The 20,159-nt window shown below is 37.5% G+C and overlaps 1 protein-coding gene across 1 annotated transcript; it reads left to right on the top strand.

Annotated features, from left to right (window-relative positions):
- Positions 1-4,702: 4,702 nt before the first annotated feature.
- LOC149113002 (uncharacterized) lies at positions 4,703-19,740 on the top strand. Its single transcript, XM_089288605.1, has 15 exons — positions 4,703-5,127; positions 7,585-7,643; positions 8,718-9,699; positions 10,343-10,393; positions 11,475-11,540; positions 11,786-11,830; positions 11,997-12,047; positions 12,582-12,694; positions 13,564-13,655; positions 14,146-14,225; positions 15,659-15,737; positions 16,216-16,258; positions 16,831-16,875; positions 17,576-17,642; positions 17,948-19,740. Exons 3-15 carry the CDS (start codon positions 9,660-9,662, stop codon positions 18,076-18,078), a joined length of 903 nt encoding a protein of 300 aa, XP_089144731.1. The 5' UTR covers positions 4,703-5,127; positions 7,585-7,643; positions 8,718-9,659; the 3' UTR covers positions 18,079-19,740.
- The last annotated feature ends 419 nt before the right edge of the window (positions 19,741-20,159 follow it).

Genomic DNA, 20,159 nt, shown 5'->3' with positions numbered 1-20,159 from the left:
AATTGGAAATCAACTGAAACTGAAAGTAAAATATGCAAATACAGCGTTATGCAACTGAACTATGAACTGGCTACAGCTTGGATGATTTCTGGTCACGAGATGTCTGGATAACCGAAAAGGTCAACTACTAACATTGGAAACAAAATCACAGCTTCACACGCTTTTCAAACACGTCAAAACAACCCTATGACAAGTCATAGCATTTCACGACCACAATATTTTTGAGGGAGGTTGAAAGTGCAACGAAGCTAGGGTTTACAAAGTGAGTAATATTTAAAAATTCTCTCAAATTGTACGAGCGGTTTTCAACGCTGATTTTGAAAATAACACGGGTAGGAAAAGCCTTTTAATAAATGCTTGCGATCTCATAGGATTACTTATTTCACTAAGAACATGCACGCCCGTATTACTGATTTGCGCCGCAGAGCAAGGAACCGTTATCCAATTATCTTTTGTCAGACAACTGAAATTAACCGGCGAAGCACGCGAAACTACTCTTCCAAAAAGTAAGTCCACCTTGTGCAAATTTTGCACACAAACTACAGTTCTATTAGGAAACACTCCTTATGTACATACACATGAAAAAACTTGTTAAACCTGAAACTTTGACTTAAATAAGCTGAAAGTTTTTCTATCACCATTCTTACTAGCTTCTAGGGTTGCGCCTCGCATGGGTAACTTTATTTTCCCGTTCGCGCAATTCCTATTGGTCCTTTTCTTCTTTTAATTATATTGTAATTTTGTGACCAATTAAGCTGATAGACACAAAGTAATCAAAGGCCCTTAGGGCAACCTCGTGTCACTTAATTTAGAGTGCGAAGAAATCCACTGCTGCACCAAAAAAGTGTAACCCGAGTGCAATTCTAACCAAAGAAAACAGGAGCGCATTTTCACTTTCGATTAGGCTCGATCTGGCCCGATCTGACCTTAGCCCAATATAAATTTTTGTGATTTATACCTGTTTTCTTATTCTCGGAAAGTATGCGCTAGATGTTGGTTTTTAGTTGGCTTACTGTGGTCTCCCAAATTTTTCTCATGTCAGGGTTGAAATCAGGTATTTACGACCCTTTTTAAAAGGTTTCCAAAAACAGATTTAACACAGGCTTGAATTCCATTTCAGGAATGTTTACACGGCTGTGTATTAAAATAAAGCGAACTTTAATCTTAAATCTGTTGTAAGTTACCTTATTTCATGGGTTGAAAAGATATTGATACCATACGAATCTAAAACCAGTCAGCGAGATTAAATTCCAGGTGATTCGTCTTCGAGTGATTGAACTTCTTTCCTTATTTAACGCAAGTAGCGTGACGCGATGATAAGCTCTCGCGCTATGTTAGACAATTTGATCTGGCCTGATCTGCCCCATGTTGATATATGTATAGGAGATATTGATTACACTCATACAATTAATTCTTGTGATTTATACCTGTTTGCTTAAAATTCGCAGAAAATGCACTTTTAATCGGCTCATTGTGATCTCTGGACGTGTCTGATGCCAGCCCCGTTACTAAAAGCAGGCAATCTGAATAACGCGACAGAAACTCGTCTAATTGGGTCAAATCGGGCCGAATTTTACTCGCAGAGTAATACACCCGAACAGTAGTTGTGTTACTATCTTTTGAAAAAAAAAATCTTGTGGCAGATTAAATAAAACCCAGAATTCTAGAGTTGAGTAATATATGGGACCAAAATAAAGATTGGATTTTCTCATGACTTGTTGAACATCTTAAATTTTATGAAATTAAAAACTAAGAAGGACTGATAATTTTCTCGTTTTGAAAGATGACCACGTCACTGGCGTGCAAACCAGCACAATGATGACTGGAATCAAATTCGCTTGTTTCGTCATGCATCAGTCAATTCCAGGAGTGCCCATCCTCCCCCCCCCCCCCGGGGCTAACCCCCGGGCATTAGCATTTAAAAAAAAAAAAAAAAAATGGGCAAATTCCCCGGGGTGAGGACACATAAGCTGTTTAAATGCCCCGGGGTGGGGACGAAGAAAGAGGACAAATGCCCCGTCCCCGGGATCGTCGCCTTCGAACACCTCCGCAGTTTTTTAATTAATCAGTGAATAAAACGGTCAACTCTTCAGTATTTTAATGCAACGGTAAGACTTCAAGGACAACATTACGTGTTAGTTGACTCTGATTATATTTATTTCTTTATATTTTTATTTAACAGTTTGGTAGAGGATAGCTGGGATTTGGGCGGACGTGCCCCCAGCCGCGAGCGATGATAGGCGCCTGTATTCGCAGGCTACTTTTTCTGTGAAGAATCAAGACATTTTAAATGATGATGCATTACATTTTAAGCTCGCAAGATCTGTCTTGAAGATCGCATCATTTGAATTCGCAAAGCTTAAGTATTTTAACTCCACTTTCATGAATTTAAAAAATGCTAGGCTAGTTTTAAATGCGAAATGCGAAATAGTCGTGTTCACGTCAGTGATTGTTTTGTGATAAACAAAATATAGTTGTCGCTTATATTTGCATGCTTACAAGTAATGAAGAAAAATCTAAAATTGAGGAAACATACCTTTAAAAACATCTGCAAGTTTCTCTAGTCCCTGACGGACAAGCCATTGTTCGACAAACGCCTCGTCTTTCCCGATGAACTCATCCATGGCACTTTCCAAAACACGTGTGTCGAATGCCCGGGGATTGCCCCGGGGTACGCAAATACCCAGCCCCCGGCCCGCGATAAAATTGCGGATGCCCCACCCCCGGGACTGACAACGTGAGCAAATGCCCCGCGGTTGCCCGGGGGGGGGGGGATGGGCACTGCTGGAATTGACTGATGCATTAGCTTTGTAACGGTTAGTTTTATAAAACAATAACAGCGAAGCTAATTTCTGACCGGTCAGGAACCGTTAACTTACTCTGTTTTGAAAGACAACCAAAATTGCCGAAACGTGCGAATTCAAAGATTTCGTTTCTGCTCATTCTCAAAATACATCGACCTCGCACAAATTTTGCCCCCGGACAACAGTTCTGTTTTGAAATGCTTCATATGGTGAAGCTCTACACAAAATATTACTTAAATTCGACATTCCAAGTTCTTGACGAGAGCAGACAGGGTGTTTATTCTAAAAAAAAAAAAATGTGCTGGTAAAACGCTACTGAAATCCTGATATTCCGAATAATGAACGACTTTGTATTAGCAGAGCAGTTTGGGAAAACACAAGGGTCAACTAGACATCTAAAATTTCGTTTCCCTAAATTTAGCATCTTGTAACAACGAGAAATTATTTCCCTGCTTTTCATTGTAAATTGTGTAATGCTTCTTTACAATTAAGCAACTATATTTGGCTCGAGTTGGAATAAGTCTGTTTGTATAACGTGACAGAATGTTGCATGTTCATTTGCCGGTGTTGCTCTCAGCAGAAAAAGCTAGTATATAAACAACTATGAGTTGTTTCACAGTGCTTTGCATCGGTATGCATGCAGCAGTGATCAAATCAGATATTTCTCTAAAATGAGCAAGACAGAAATTGAAGATGCCGTTTAGATGACATACGATAACTACCACCAAAGGAAAGATGTCAACATTGAAACAAATTCCTTTAGACATAACAAAGGTATGGAGACAAGTATAATGGAGTCTTTGTTCAGCAAATGATAATCATGGAAGCTTTCTTTAATGTGCTACGGATCATGGAAATCAAATCAAACATTGCGAATGCACTTGCACTGGAGCAGAGATAACTACCTGCTACTGTAAACTCGGACTACAATTGACTAAACTAATTCTCTTTCGACAGGTAAATCAATTTCCTAAATGTTATAAGATTTAAAATTTTCTGTTCTTCTGCCAGAGACACCAAAATAAATGACTTGTATGTACTTACAAATTGGTCGTGTTACATCTCAGGACTCATTAGAGTATTTGAAGTTCCCTCGTTTTGTTTCAAACGCAAATCTCAAATCAACTGGAATTGAAAGTAAAAAATGTGCACGGTAAGGATTATATCAAGTTATATCCATTGGGTTTGTTCCGTCTAACACGTTCTTCATCGCTCTCGCATTGGTTAAATCCGCGGTCTTCGAGCCACAATTTATTAGAATTTGCCAACGCCGTTAAACATTGTAGTAATTTGTACGTACTTACAATTGGTTTGTGTTAATCTTAGGAGACTTGAGTCTCTTGATGTCCTTCCCTTTCGTTTGTTGATTCTTGTCAATATGCTCTGAGCGGAAATTGCAAATCAACTGAAACTGAAAGTAAAAGTAATCAAATACAGCGTTATTCAAATAACTGGCTTCAACTTGCATAATTTGTGGTCACGAGATGTCTGAATAATTTGAGGTCAACCACTAACAGTATAAAGAAGAAACGGCACGCAATGCATGCAGAAGCGATGACGTTTGACTGCGATTTCTTAAATTGTGGCTACAAAATCGGAACATAAACAAACAAACGGATACTTAAACGTAATTAGAAGTAAATGAAGGTATAACCTGTGTGTGGAGTGAGAAGAAGTGAAGAGAAAGAAACAGGATAAAAAAAAAAAAAAAAAAAAAAAGATGCACAGAGGAGTTGCGGGACTGAGCAAAATTGCTCATGGATGACGTAACATCCAGGATCACCATTCAGATTAATTTTAGTTTTCTCCTATCCCTCCCCCGCTAAGTATGGTTCGTCCTGTACGATTGGCAGATTTTAGAGGGCCCTAGAAAGGAGAAATTTTGTCCGATAACAGGGAGATTATACATGGCGGTTAACGGGGCACGAAGATGGTTTTTGGTTCAATCTCTGGAGTTTTAAAATGGAAACGGTTGTTAAGCTAAGCAACAGTAGCTGCGACAAATGGACATGGAATGACTAGAAGGACTTACTATACCATTTTTGTGCGGCAGCACAGCGTAACGCGACATTCGTTCAATTTTAACGAGGAGACCTTCGTGGAGTGGTAAAATGGAAAATTATCAAGCTAAGAAACACTAGCTTCAAGAATGGACATTGAAATCCTGAAAGCCACGATGCTCGCTTCGAAATCTTTAAAGTTATCATACTGAAAAGCGATGATGTCACGACCAAGGACGAATCGTTTTAAAGTCTTTTAAAATGTCACCCGGAGGAGGAAACAATGCAACGGGGAATGAATGCTGTATCATCATGAAGTTAAGGTAAGCCTCCTTGTTGTGTCGCATTTGTTACTATGCCTTTTAGACGAGGGGGATTATTTCGTTCGGAAAGTAGCTCTGGTACTAGTTAGGGTCGACTGCTCTTTGAATGAAAATCAAAGACAGTTTTTTTTTTTATTATGACTTACATTCAATTAAAACAAAAGATGATTCAATTAAAACAAAAGATGATTCTTAAGTGGAGTTGCTGGAGTTGGCAAAAGTACTGTTACAAATGCATTGTATGAAGTTCTGATCAGATTTCTAAATAGTATCACTGGGAAAAAATCCAGACGATGTGAAAGTTGTCAAGACTGCCCCTACTGGTAAAGCAGCATTCAACATTGAAGGCAATACACTACATGCTGCTTTTAAGATACCTGCCAATAGAGTTTTTGAGTCTTGTGCACTGGACAGTGACAGACTGAATACCGTACCTTTAGAGCAAAACTAAACAAACTGGATCATGTGTAATTTGTGCACTGCCCTCGACCGATATATCAGTCGACATATCGACCGACACTCCGCCGATACATCGGTCGACATATTGATTGACACTCGGCCGATATATTGACCGAGATATGCTGGTCGACATATTGACCAATGTATCGGCCGAGTGTCGGTCGACATATCGTCCGACTATGGGCAGATACATGTATCTCGGTCGATATAGCGGCCGACACTCGGCCGATACGTTGACCATTGATTGTCGTTGGAATATCGGTCGACTGTCAGTGGTGTATCGGTTGACTGTCATATAATATAAGTGAAAAGCTTAGACTGCCATTGTCAGATGTAGAAGTTATGCACATTTCATCCTTTTTTGATCAACCTTAAAAATTTCTGAGGGCTTTATGTTTGGATCATTCAGCCGTTGTCAAGCAAGACACCCAAGTGAAATACTGCCAAATACACAAAATACAGTTGACAGGAAAGAGGATAAGGAAGATGAAAGACAAGCAAGTCTTGAATTTGCCCATGCATCGCACTAATGCTTTTGCTGTTTTTTGATTTTTACATTTCCTTGCATGGGGGAGGGGTTACTGCACGACTTAAAATTTAGGAGAGTTACGCAAGCATTTGACAAAACAATCAAGATAAAAAAGAAATCAAAAAATGCGAATTCACGTTTAAGCAACTTTTTCACACCGCCAGAGCTGTCGTGGTATCTGACCTTCACTGGCATAGTCCCTGTGATTTTTCTGGTATGGAACTGGGCTTGGTTTCAGCCTTGCCCTGTCGTACTTGTTGTTAAATCATTCTACTAAGGCTATGCTTGTTTTCCACATGTACTCTACCTTGTACTTCTTGGTTGGGTATATTCAAGAAGATGTGATAATTGTCCTTTTTTGCTACATCTATGTTATATTTTTTTCCCGGCAGTGGTACGCTCTTGTATGTATGTTATCTTTATCTTATTGTAGTAATTCCCTTCCTGTCTTCTATGCATGTTATATCGGCCGTATGTCAATTGTGTCAAGCCATGACGTTACCTTTTTGTGCTACTTATTGATAAGATTATAACAATGATAAGTTATGTGAGTAATTTGGTGTATCATGGGTCTGGCGGGACCAATCTTTTTTTTCTTTTTTTTTTTACCAAAAAACCCTACCCTCCCGCTAAGACATGGGAAATAACTAAGTATCGGCGGAATGTTGGTAGCCTATGGATCGACACGTCGGCCGACTATCAGACAACCACTCTCAGTCGACAATTGCCTGACATATCGGTCGAGTGTCGTGCGATATATCAACCAACACTCGACCGATATATCGGCCGATATGTCGACCGACATATCAGTTTTTGTTTCTGGGCAACCGACCTCGGTTATGAAAAACTGTCCTCGGAAAAAAATCCGTTCTCGGTTACAGAATGTACGGTCGGTAAACTGTCCTCAGTTGGTGTCCACGTAACGTCCACGGTATTAACCGAGCTTGGGATTCACAAACCTTCCTTGTTTTATAAATGGTACAGGGGTTGCCTTGATCCGACCTCGGTTTGGTGTTGTTTCATAACCGTGTTTGGTTTCCAGATAACATCCACGGTGATAACCGCCGACCCTAGAGAACACAGAAACCGTATTTGGTTTTGATTTTACATTAAACCGAGCTCGGTTGTGTATGCATTCATGACCCACTCGGTTAATTATCTTGACCGTACACGTTTTTTTTTTTTTTTAAAAATTAAACTGAGCTCGGTTTTGGACCGTGTCCCGGCAATCTGAGTTCATGGCCCTAGCTTAGTCCGGCTGTGTGGTTTTTGAATGACCCCCCCCCTCCCCACCCCCCTCCAAACCCTTCCACGTAGCGGTCCGGTTAGGTGGTCTCTGACTGCATCTCCCCCACCCCCCTCGGCTCCCTCCCCCCCAAAAAACAGTAAAAAACCTTGTTGTTCTATTAATTTCCATTTTCTTTAATAGTATTCACCAGAATTTTTCTTTTCTTTTAATTTTTACTCAGGTTGCAAAAAGAGGCCGGGCTGCATGATATGTTGGTCTTGCGTTATAAATTTGATGAAAGTAATGCTAAACTAGCTTATGTTTTAAAATAACTTTATTTATTTGTCTCGACCTATGTTATGTTATATTTTACCATTTGTAGGTCCATAAAGCACATGCCAGTTGTATAATTGATTTCGTTCGACTGAATTTTACAATCACACCTTTATAACAATTGATTTTCATGAATACACCCTTTTGCTAATGCTGGCTCCAGTCCCTTGTGGGGGCAAAATATGATCTATTAATGAATTAATGAAGCCACTTTTGGCCGAGTTATCACTTCTTGCCCCCACAAGGAAATGGAACTGGAAAATATTTACATTGTAAGAAGCATATTTACATTATGCTTATTTAATCATCAATCAATTCAACGCATTGCTTCATTTTTGATTTGCGTGTCATTAATTTTTGTTTCTCTATTAGCCCCAACTTTGCTAAAACAATAAATTTTCTTTTGTACCTCTTTATCATTAATTTGTTTGAAATTGATTTTTAGTGTGTTGCCCAGTTGTTTCACAAAAAGCACCATCTTGAATGAATAACAATACGGACAGCCAGGCTCTGACTACATTAAATTGAAAATGGCGGCGGGCAGGAAATATCCGATGGGTTAACACATTTCGCAGCACTTTCCAAACCGATGATATTGTTTGGTTGTTAAAATCACCACTCTATTAGTTGATGCTCCAATAATGGTATCAAAAAACCGCCCTATCACTTACTTGACATAAGATGTTAAGATCCGTATTTAAATCCAAAATTAAGGGCTTTGTTAGCAGGTCTAACTGTTGTTATGGCAACCTGTTGTGTCACGAAAATGATAACAATGTGTTCATCGAAGGTTAGGCAATTTTTGATACCATACTTTAGCAGTGACTGTTAAAGAGTGGTAATAACGACCCACCAAAATCTATGTCTTGGAAAGTGCTTGAAACTGTGTGGAGGCACCTTAAAAGCCATGATCTTTTCCATTTTTTAGTGTTGTCAGCAATTTATAACCCAACTTTGAAATCCACATACACAGATATTTTCCATTTGTTGTAAATAAGAATATTTTAAAAATTGATATGACTTCCTTTTATTCATTTGCAGACTCACCTTTATTAAATCATATAATAAAGGTCATGCAGTGGCCGATGTACACAGCGGGCTGATGTCTGGAGATGAGTTAGTAAATGAATTTTCAACTGCTCATTCTGCCACAAAGATCTTTTTTGTTCTTGATTCTTACCCGCATAAGTGTGTGGAGTGATGTGGAGGGTTATTAGATTTTGGGAGCAGGATTAGTACTCTGTTATTGGGTGAGTCCAATCCTAGTGTCATGAAACAAAAACCAATATTAACAGTACTTAGTATGTGGACCTAGCGAAAATGTCGTAAAACAAGATGTTAGTGGAAAGAAAGGCATGCTGTCATGTTGCAAATCTTTTTTCGAGTAGATTGAAGCTAATTTGGCTCATCCAGGCTGAAAATCTCCGAAATGTCCTGAAAAATAATTTGTGTTTGGCAAAAAGCTCCAGTAGTCGATGGGTTAGAGCACAGCGGTTTGTAAACAAATCATACTTTCTGCAAGGTTTCAAATGGCCTTGCTTCTAAGTAATAATGACCGATTTGCCAGTTTTAGTCATCAACTAAATAGGCCTCTTCACTCAAAGGCTAGTCTGACAGCCTGCGTCCAGAGTAAAGAATTATAGTGATTTCTAGAAACAGACTTATTTAATCTTTATACATGTCAACCTAGTTCTTTGTTTAGTTTTACAAACAGGGTACATGTAGTTTGAATTGCCTGGTGGAGGGTGATAAAAAACAAACGCTTAGTAAGCTTCTGTGTACAATGGGTTCTGGATTTTTCTGCAATAATAAATGACATCTAATGTTATAAAGAGAAATTTGTGAGCACCATGGTTCCCTTTTTATAAGCAACTTAGCCTAGCCATATCAGTACCAAAAGATAATAACCACAAATCAGTACGTTGAGCTTTGATATTATTGTTGATTATCACAGCAACTGCCACAAATACTTCTCAATCATGTATGGTTGATTTGACCATCATGCCACCTCCCAAGGATGGAAGTAAGTTAAAAGGGTTGATTACTTTGTGCAGTCATACTGTTACACGTTTGTGTAATTTACATTAGTTTGGAAGAAAGTGTCATCTTTACATGTACATTCAGTATATTACTAGAGGGTTGCAACAGGCCAAAAATGTTCAGGGGAATAAATTCCATCAAGATCAGAAAAAACTCAGATATTTTATTTGGAAAAATTAAAATATCAGGAAAAATTAAAATAATTTAATTAATGACTGATTTCAAACCATTGAAGGCTGCAAGAAACATATGGGGTCACAGCAGTGATTTCATAATATCTTTCTTTAATAAAGAAGGTAAATCAGTTGAAAATTTACACTCTTAATGAATTAGTCTTCATTTATTTGGTAAGAAGACTTTTATTTTTATCAGAAAAAAGTCTGGGAATTTTGAAAAGGGATGTCCATGACAACCGTGAACAGCCATTCCTCTTGTCCTACTTTTTCATTTCGTACCAGCACAAATGAATAAGATATAAAAACCACGGTGGCCATTCTTTCAATTACAGCGTCTATTTCAAATTTATGACTTAATGCAGAATATCTTAATGAATGTGTGATATAAGGGGCCCTGAATAAGAATGGATTTGACATCATCTGAATTACTTGACTGTTTATTATTATAAGAATCAACCCGGAGATTCCTGACAAGCATGGCAAAGCGGGCAAATGACAAAGGTTAGACTCCTACCATGTACACTGTATTGTTTCATCTAAATTAGGTGATGAGTTATTTAACCTAAATCGTGCAGTTCCAGAAAATATCCATACCTCCCTCACGGAAGGGAATTTTCGTAAGTCCCCTCCACCCCTATGGAAATTTTGATTGAGTTTCATACACCCCCCAGGGAATTCCAATCCCTTCTGTGCGGGGAGTATGGATATATTCTGGAACTGAACATTATACTTTTAAAGGGGTAAGATACTTCTAGTCTTCACTGTAGGTGTCAGTCTAGGTTTAACAATCTAACTTGTTTCTTGGTGTAAATGGACAATGCAATTTAACAGAGTTAACAACAATGAGTGCATGTGCTTGCCTGTGGTAGACAGCAGTGTTTTTGATATGTCCATGTGCCAGGATTCCATGTGCTCCTGTACTGAGACGTGTTGGCAGCCTTCACAGCTTTAGCGTTTGCAGAGAGTGTTGTTTTGCATGGGAGCATGTATTCAACCATTCCCCCTCCCCCCCCCCCCCCTCCCTCTTTCCACTTTTAGACAGTTCATTGTGATGGGTGCCTGTCTCCCCTTCCATGGTCTCATGGCCCGGTTTCCAGGATTTGCCAGCAAAGTAGCGGTCTCTATCTAGGAGCTGCATGGATGTCTCAGGCACACAACCTCCATTTAACGAATGATGCACTTGTCAGTACATATAATTAGAAAGTGTTAGTGATTATTACTGTTTGACTTTAGTATTGTACCCTATTTATACTAGGGGGACAATTAAACTAAACCTGGTCACAGAAATTAACAACTGAAACTCACTGCAATATTTACATACACACATACATGCATACGGTCATACATACATGTATGCATACATGATAATGCCTCTCACATTTTAGGTAGCTTAAATTAGCTAATATCTTCGAGAACATAAATATAACAAAATACTATTAATACTTATACAATTAATATGCTAGAAATGATGAAAGACCTAAACTATGTACCTAATAGAACTGGAGACAAGTTGCAATGCTACTGAAAAGAGAACTGCTTTTTAAAAAATTATTTCAATTCATTACATACATACATATCCCAGATCATATTACAGTTACAACTGACGATGAGGATGACAATTCAGCAGGGCCAAGTGGTGTTAGGCAAGGTAATGTTGTCATTCATGTAATTGAAATGGAAAACCTTAATATCAGACTTAATCCTCAATGTCCTTATTATTGCTCACTATTATTTTTCAAGAAGGAAGAGCGCAACAGACAAACTTTGATTCCAATTTAAAAGTCGTGATTTTTGCTTCACATTGTTGCAGGTGTGATTTCTCTTCTTTGTAGTTAAATATAAACCACACTACCAATAATAGTTTGGTTGGTAACTAATATTTAATATTTTCAGATGAAAGATCAGGAATATTTTGCCTTGATGAAGAACCTCCAGCAGGTTAGAATAACAATAAGTTTAAATTATTAATTATAAATCCATTAAATGAAAAAATAAGTAGATATAACTGGTCAACATTGCAGAAAAGGTGATAATTTATTTTTATGGTAATTTCTATCATGCAGCCGATTGATTTGAACATTTGTGTACATGTGTGTGTTTTCAGATGTGGGTACTTTGTTCGAAAATCTATCCTTTTTTGGAATGGACAAAAAGGGTAAGCTGCAACACACTAATGTTAGCTGAGCTCTTAAATTACACTGTGCATATTCTGTCATTCTACCTGGTAATGTGAGTTTGGTATTAATTAGTTGGTTTCCATGAATGAATGAGGGCGGGGGGGGGGGGGGGGGTGGTGGAGAGAGCTTTCCAATGATCCAATTGACTTGAGAAATAATTAGGGAATGCATACTTTTGCCCCACCCCTCCTATCCCTTGGGGCAGAGGTACAAAGATTATAAACAGTGGACAGCTTTACAGTTTTAACTTAATTTTTACAGAATAATTTGTACAACTTACTGATGCATTTTATGAAATTGGTTTAGTTACCTGACTGCAGTGAAACATTTTGAAATTGAAATTATTTCTTTCCTATGGGCTGATTGTACCTTGCTAAAATGAAGAAATACCATATTGTAACCTAGAAGGTTTTGAGGTGACAGTTAATGTCCATTTGTGTAGATCTGATAATCAAGAAAGTGAATGCTCAAAAAATTAACTTTAAGGTGCAAGTATTTATTAATCTTCCTAGTTACCGGAAAATACGAAGGTCGCACTGAGGAGGTGGCATCACTGGCAATGTTGATGTTGAAAATGACAGCCAGCAACACATTGCCACCTTTTTTGATGCACACTTTCGACGAGGTAAGTGTAGTGGATTTCTAAACTTTCCTTCGAATTAATTGTCCACGGTTTGCAATACATTCTGGGGATTGATTTTTGATAACAGTTAAATTGGTTGCTTATTAACTATATGTCACCTGAGTTACTCTGTTCTTTGAAGTAGTTCACAACAAACAAGCTTTACTTGTCACTGCAAGCACCTATATTAAAACTCTCCCTGTTGCTGATGCTAACTTAAAAAGCATTTTGAAATGCGACCATAATTTACATTTCCTTTTTTCCCAGCCTCACATTTAACAGACAAAATTCCCACATCAATATTCTGAAATTGAGATCAAGCATAACTTAATTATGGTAAAAAATTATAATGTTTTGAGATGTGTGCCATGTGGCTGTGAACAGAATGGATTGACGTAAGGCTTTCAGGGAACATAATGTTCAGATCTTTAAATGTTGTGGCTGTACACATGGGTAATTTTATATCGCAAACAGTTCATGTATATTCTAGTCTGTGCTGTTTTTAAGGAAGCTGGCAACAGTTTGGAGCACTTTTTTATTAGCTACACTTAGAAGGATGAATACTATCACTGTTTAACAAGTGATGCTACAATGATGATTAAGTGCTTTATTAGACTGTAGATCCATCCAACATCTGCATATTGCCATTCAGTTTTCAAAACATTGCTCTTGAATTTCGCACCTACTGTACACCCCTCCCAGTTGTATTAAATTAATTAAAAAGACCCTCTTCCTGATAAGTTTTGGAAATGCTCAAGGGGATGAGAAATTTTCATAAAATTTTAATTGATCCTTAGATCGAGGGGTTCAGAAGATTGTTGAATAATTGCATGTTCAGCTTATTCAGTTTTGTTTTCTGCTTTCTGTTGTAGTTGATGAAACAATCAAAACAAGACTTGGCTGTTTGTGTATTGACTGTTTTGTCAACACATTCACAAGCGTCCAACATAAGTAAACTTTTGAAGTGATTACATGTTTTTCTGTCATTATATCTTACAATGCAAGATTAACTACTGTCGTTGGTTTAAAATTTTCCAATCCAGTTAAATGTTTAATTATTATTTCTGTTTGATGGAAGATGTAGAAAATCAAAATTAATACCAAATTTGAATGTTTTCTAACACAAGATTGACATACGCTATCAATATATATACATTAATTCTGTAGACAGGTCCATTGTATGCATGTCTCAATAATCTGTGGTGAGATGTGGTAATTTATGTTCCAACCTGTTTAGATTAAATGCAAAAATTACTGCCAAACTAAAAAAATTTAATACTAGAATTGCTCTCATGCTTATGCACATTTTCCTTTGAACTGAAACAGCAAGGCAAGATGTCAAGATGCTTAACAAGCCACCAGCTGATTAGTGTCAATAATAATTATTGTCATTACAAAAATGTATATATCATAAATTATCATTAATCAAATAACCGTCTTTTTTCTTTCTTTAGGATTTTAAATAACATCAGTAACCAGTTGGAAAACTGTTACTTTTGGTTGGCTGACAGCCACTCAAAAGAGGGAAAGAAAGGTATTATCACTTGATAATTATATTATTGTCAGTATTCCATTTATCCTCGTACATGCACCTACTGTAGAAGGTCCCATTAAAGTGTCATAACATCAATGGTTTCTATTTATTGTCTATCAAATCATGCCCATGATCCCATAGTAAAATACTTCCAGGAAATGGTGGTTGATTATGAACATTCTTGTTTCAGTCTATTTAATGGTGAACTTAGTACAAAATTAGTGGGTAGTGGCTCATAACCACCACTCACTAATCTCTGCTTGTGTTTTTTGATTTTGCACTAAACAGGTAAAACAAAAAGACCCTCTAACAGCAACAAATAATTGTCACTGAAAAGGGGGGAAAATTGAACTACATTTGATAGTGGTGACTTCTGAAGACTCTAAAGGTAGTTCATTGCACCTCTTAGTCTACAATATTCAATTGTATTAGGCCAAAATGAAATCCACATCTAACCTTCAAGTGGATTATTAATAATTAAGTGCATAATCTGTGAGTTGCAAGACCCTTGGCTTTTCAACTCACTTCTTCAATGAAGAAAAAATATAATATTTTTATTATTTCCATAACTGTAATTATAACTTTGCCTCTTCTCACAGTTACAACAAAAGATGGTCTGAAAATACCTTGAGCCTACTGATCCTAGCACCAGGCAGCCATGTACCACAGTGTGTCGAGATCTTTGATGGTATGAAGTTACTTAATTATTGTTTTTGTTCAAATTCAGTAGTTTACGACAGACTTTATGGCACTATTTCATTTGGCTGGTTGGATGATATATTATATCTGTAAACATTTTTCTGCTTTGCAATACACAAATATAAGCTGACAATTCAGAGATGGTACTCAGTTTCATGGTATGATAATTAACTGCAGCAAATTTAAAAGAAGCTCTCAAGGGACCAAAATTCACAGATGTCAATATTTAAATCAAATTATTTTGTTAAAATGGGAAGGAATGGCTTCTGTATTAAATTTGCCACCTTAACTCCCCAGACACCCCTCCTCTTCCCCGTGGGCCATGTGGCACTCTGAACATATCACCCCCCCCCCCCCCCCGCTCCCTCACGGCAATGATGCAGGGTTCTGCCAAGACAATAAAGCCACTCAGCTTTGGGAAATTCCAGGCACTTTAAAGGCAAGAATGAGCACTGTTAGAAGTATAGTTCATTTTCTCCACTCAGCACCTGTCAGAGTGACTTGACACTATGGACAAAAATTCAAACCAACCCCACCCCCTGAAGTAAGGGTCGAGAACCCCAACGATGTATCCACAATTAGCCCCCAAAGGAACATAATTTGCTAGTCTTAGCTGAAATCGATGCCTATAACAAAGTGCATTTGCTCTCTCTATTTTGTGGCCACATTTCAGTGTTAAAGACAGTATATTATTGTCAGAAGCTCTTCAGTAGTGCAAATTTGATTGCTTTAAGAATCAAGCATGGTAGAGGGAAGAGTAAGAGAGGCAGTAGAGGCTGCACTGGAAGTAATCAGTGGCCTGAGGAATGGAAGGTAACATGATCAAACGACATTGAAACAAGTAATGTGCGTCATTGGTCACTAAAGGGGACATCTTTTATTTATAAATACTTTTTTCAGCTCTTTATATAGATTTTTCTAACATATTCTGTATGTACTTGTCATTAAAAACAATACCAGTAATAGGTATTGTTTTTAATGAAGATTGCTTTGTAGATCTATACAGGAAGTAATACATATAGATCTCATTAACCAAGTGCAACTATACTGTGAGAATGTTATGGCCCTATAAACATTCTCCCAGTACAGTTACGAGTTTTTTGGTTAATAAGAGATTTCATAATGAGGATGATGGAAAAGGAATGGGATTATGGTGAAGGTGGCCAGGTGTAAATCAATAAAACTACCTAGGATAGTTTTCCTGCAAGTCAAGTTTATTTACTTTATGATTTTTGAGCACAAGTGTTGCATTAAGTGTTGACTCCATCTGTATTTCACTTTGTTTTAATAGATTCAACCCCAACATTAGACCAGAAGAGGCATCTTCAAATCAAGTGTGAATAAGTTGACTCCTTTCTTGTGAATCAGTATACTATAAAATCCCACAGTAAAGCCCTGGGGGCTAACTCCCTTAGGGGTGGGAGGGGGGGCTTAGTGGGGGCATGTATAATCGTACTAAATTAAATTTTTCAGAATGATGAGATAAGACGTATCTGCCAAACAATTTAAAACTAAAATACCATTTCATTTAGACCTATTACCATATTACCGTATTGCCCTATTAATAGCCTTTTATCCTTAGCTATTAGCCTATAACTTTTAACTAAAATTTTGATGTTTGTAGAGAAATGGAAAACGAATGCACTTATACATTAGATGGGCTATATCGGGGAGAGGGGGTGAGTGCTTATGTCTGGGATAATATTTTTCTTAGCAAATAGAAGGGCTTATATGTGTCAGGCTTATAACCAGGGGTTGGCTTCAACATGGGATTTTAAATACGGTATTTGAAGGAGCTAAAAGTCTAATTGCGATATATGTTAAGGAGCTGGAGTTCTCTGGCAATATACACTTGTGTCCAGTTGGGGAAGCAAAAGGCTAACAGTTAATTTCAAATATTTTCCAGAAGCATGACAACGAAGAATCTTCAGATGATGAGAGTAAAGAAGAGGTATGTACAGCTGGGCTGGATCGGACCGGACTGCCTAAATTGGATTGGACTAGACTGGCTGGACTGGACTGGATCAGGCTAGACCTAGCTTAAATTGACTAGACTCACTTGATTAGATCAGATCAGACTAGACTGACTGGCTGAACTGGATTGGAATGGACTGGCGGGACTTTGTCGGGACTGGACTAGACTGGATGTACTTTGTCCGGACTGGACTGGACTGACTGGCTGGACTGGACTGGTTTGGTCTGGCTGGACTGGCTGGACTGGACTGGTTTAGTTTGGCTGGACTGGACTGGTTTGGTCTGGCTGGACTGGACCGGACTGGACTGGCTGGACTGGACTGGTTTAGTTTGGCTGGACTGGACTGGTTTGGTCTGGCTGGACTGGACCGGACTGGACTGGCTGGACTGGACCGGACTGGACTGGCTGGACTAGACTGGACTGGAATTAGCTTAATTTGAATTAGATTAGTTTTAATTTGTACTTGACCAGACTAGAAGGGCTGGACTAGATCAAACTGGTCTGGCTAGACTGGATCAGATTGAACTGGACTGGCCAGACCAAAACGAATGAATAAATAAACATAGAACATTAAATGCATGAACCAGCAGTCCAGCTGCCACATATATTTAGTGGGAGTATGACAGTTAGCCTTTTTTCTACTGTCATACTTCCACTATGGATTTCATGTCTTAAGGTTCAGTTTGGGCCAGGTGTGGCAGTGGATGGAGAGCTGTTGGAAGACACTCTTGAAGACCCTAAAGGTATGCTATTCAGTTTGATTCAGTAAATCGAAAAAAAACAATTTTGAAGAAAAATGAACTTTTAGATCAAACTCTTTAAAAGGTTAACAAGGGTTTTAAGTATTTATGGCATATTAAATCATTTAATGTTTATCTCAGAGTGTTGTTTTAAAGTGCAATAATTGTATTTTTATCTATCAAACTGTATGCACCCAAAAATATCATACTCAAGTAATCTGCTTGTGCGCAGCTGCCGAAAATAGGAAAGGATACAAGAAATGTTATGAAGTATATATGATTAACTGAGTATCAATTCTTTCTTACAGACGAGACAAACTTAAACCCGAAGAAAAAAAAGAAAAAGAAGAAGAAGAAAAAGAAAAAAAGAAAAGATGAGGGAAACAGCCAGGTTGATGAGCCATCCGAGAAAAGGATTTACCCTGGAGATGGTCAATGAGTGAACTTTTACAAATGTATTTTTTTTTACTTTTGCCTTATTTATATTTGGTTCTGTAACTGATTTTCTCATTCCAGTCAGATATACCATACACTGCTGCTTCAAGCCCCCTATTTATAGGTCTCTGTACTTCCGATTTTAAGGCTTCCCAGATATAAGCCCCCTTGGTATTAAAATGAAATGAATGCAACCTATTTAAATACCATAATTGCAAAATGGTGTTCATTTCTCTTGAAAGCCCCTCCCCCTTCCTCACCCGGATATAAGCCCCTCCGTTTATAAGCCTGTCCATCTGCAGTTGTAAAGTCTGGTGCTTATAAGCAGCAGTTCATGGTATATGTGGTGGTTCTACTTTCTATTTATTTTCCTTTGTTATTGGTTGTAGTTGATGCATGATAATGTGTTTGAAACAAAGGATAACAACATTGAAACCATCAGAGTAAAATTGAACCTGAGAAACCTAAAGTTATTTATAGAAAGGTGGGTTTAATTGAAAGAGTATATTAAACCAAAATTTGTGTGATATTGTGTTAGGTCACAAAACAAAAACAAAAACAAGTTGTTAACCAACCTAAACGCCTTGTTATTTTCATCGTTATGAACTGGTGAATATGAGTTTTGTCACAGGACCTGCATTGTATGTTGTGTTTATCATTTTAGCATATCACTGTGATATGTGATTAGTTGATACCCAACAAAGTAAAGTATAAAAAAGAAACATATCTGAATTTTCTATGGTGACTAGGTTTTTTGTTGTGAGCTGATTAAGTTTGCCAAACTGGTGAGAATGATTTTAGTTTTGCAGGAACAGGATTGCATCTCCTGTATATAATTCTAGCATACCTGTTACCAGACAAAATGTGATAGTAACATCTTAGGTTACTATTACATTTGGCGTTAATAATAATATCAGCATAATAATATCACTGCACATGATCCATGATTAGTCCATCCAACAAATAATGTATATAAACTGTAAAACCGAAGGAAATCAATATTTTCTAGGTGTGAGTTTTCATTGTCTTGAAATTATTTTAGTCGCTGAGGACTGTATGTCTTGTTTATAGTTTATCCGATAGGTTTATTTAAAAATAATGTTAATAGTAGACTACCATTAAATTTCTCAAGTAAGTCCTCAGGGCTTTAGTTTCTGAAAATTCCCTTTTCATTAGTGGGCCTATTCCCTGGAATGCCCTATATGTACGTTTTCTTTGGAGGGGGGGGGGGGGGGGGAGATATTGTGTGTATGTTTTTAGAGTCTATAATTTTCTGTGTTATATTGACTATAGCTCCATATTAAATAACTTGATAAATGCTTTATTATTATTGATAATGTTAAATAATCTAAAATGTCAGTTGATACGTAGATCAATGTGATCAGTAATTGCAAGTTTCAAACAAAGAGAACAGTTAAATTTTGAATTTCTGTTTTGTTAGGTACGTTTTTTTTTCTATTCAAATGTGTGAACAAGGTTTCTGAAACAAAAACCAAAACATTTTTAATCCTGTTACTTAGCACGATTATAGGGGTACACATTGAATGATACATTAGAATGCATATTTTTCTAAAATTATTTTAAGTGTTATGAAGTGTTATGAAGTTTATTGAGGAAGTAGGAACAGCTATTGAGAAATTGAAATAAAAAACTCAGTGTCATGCCATGTTATGAAGTATTTTTATTGGGGGGTGGCAAAGGTTTCATCAAATAGTTGTGGAAACAAACCGGTCAGAGTTTTTGTCACCTATTAGACAAATACTGTTCTGCTACTGGACAGTGTCAGGCAGTGTACTGTTCTCTCTATGTTGGAGTGATATCTCTCTTACAAACAAGTCTAGACAAGTAATGGGGCTATGACTGACAATAAAAGCAGAGGGTAATGAAAAATAAATGAACGGTCCCTTAAAGTCACCAATTGAAAGGCAACGGGCATACGCATTGAAGCAGAACTTGCATGACTAAAAAGTTCCGAACTTCAACTTCTCCGAACATCAAATGCAAATACGAAATTGCCTCTCCGATCCCGTTGGGTGATCCCAATGTATGAACTTCTACGTTGTACATCGTCAAGCTTCTAATTAA

Source organism: Orbicella faveolata, unplaced genomic scaffold, assembly GCF_042242905.1.
Source record: "Orbicella faveolata isolate gen_17 unplaced genomic scaffold, um_ofav_v1 contig_17, whole genome shotgun sequence".
Taxonomy (NCBI): Eukaryota; Metazoa; Cnidaria; class Anthozoa; order Scleractinia; family Merulinidae; genus Orbicella; species Orbicella faveolata.
Note: the sequence above shows the minus strand (reverse complement) of the source record. Positions and strands in the feature narration are given on the sequence as shown.

Excerpts from the sequence above, each read along its gene's own strand:
- LOC149113002 (XM_089288605.1), top strand. The coding sequence starts at position 9,660 with ATGGTTGATTTGACCATCATGCCACCTCCCAAGGATGGAA. Across the intron at positions 12,695-13,563 it reads TGATGCACACTTTCGACGAG|TTGATGAAACAATCAAAACA; the intron begins GTAAGTGTAGTG and ends TTTCTGTTGTAG. Across the intron at positions 13,656-14,145 it reads AACATAAGTAAACTTTTGAA|GATTTTAAATAACATCAGTA; the intron begins GTGATTACATGT and ends TTCTTTCTTTAG.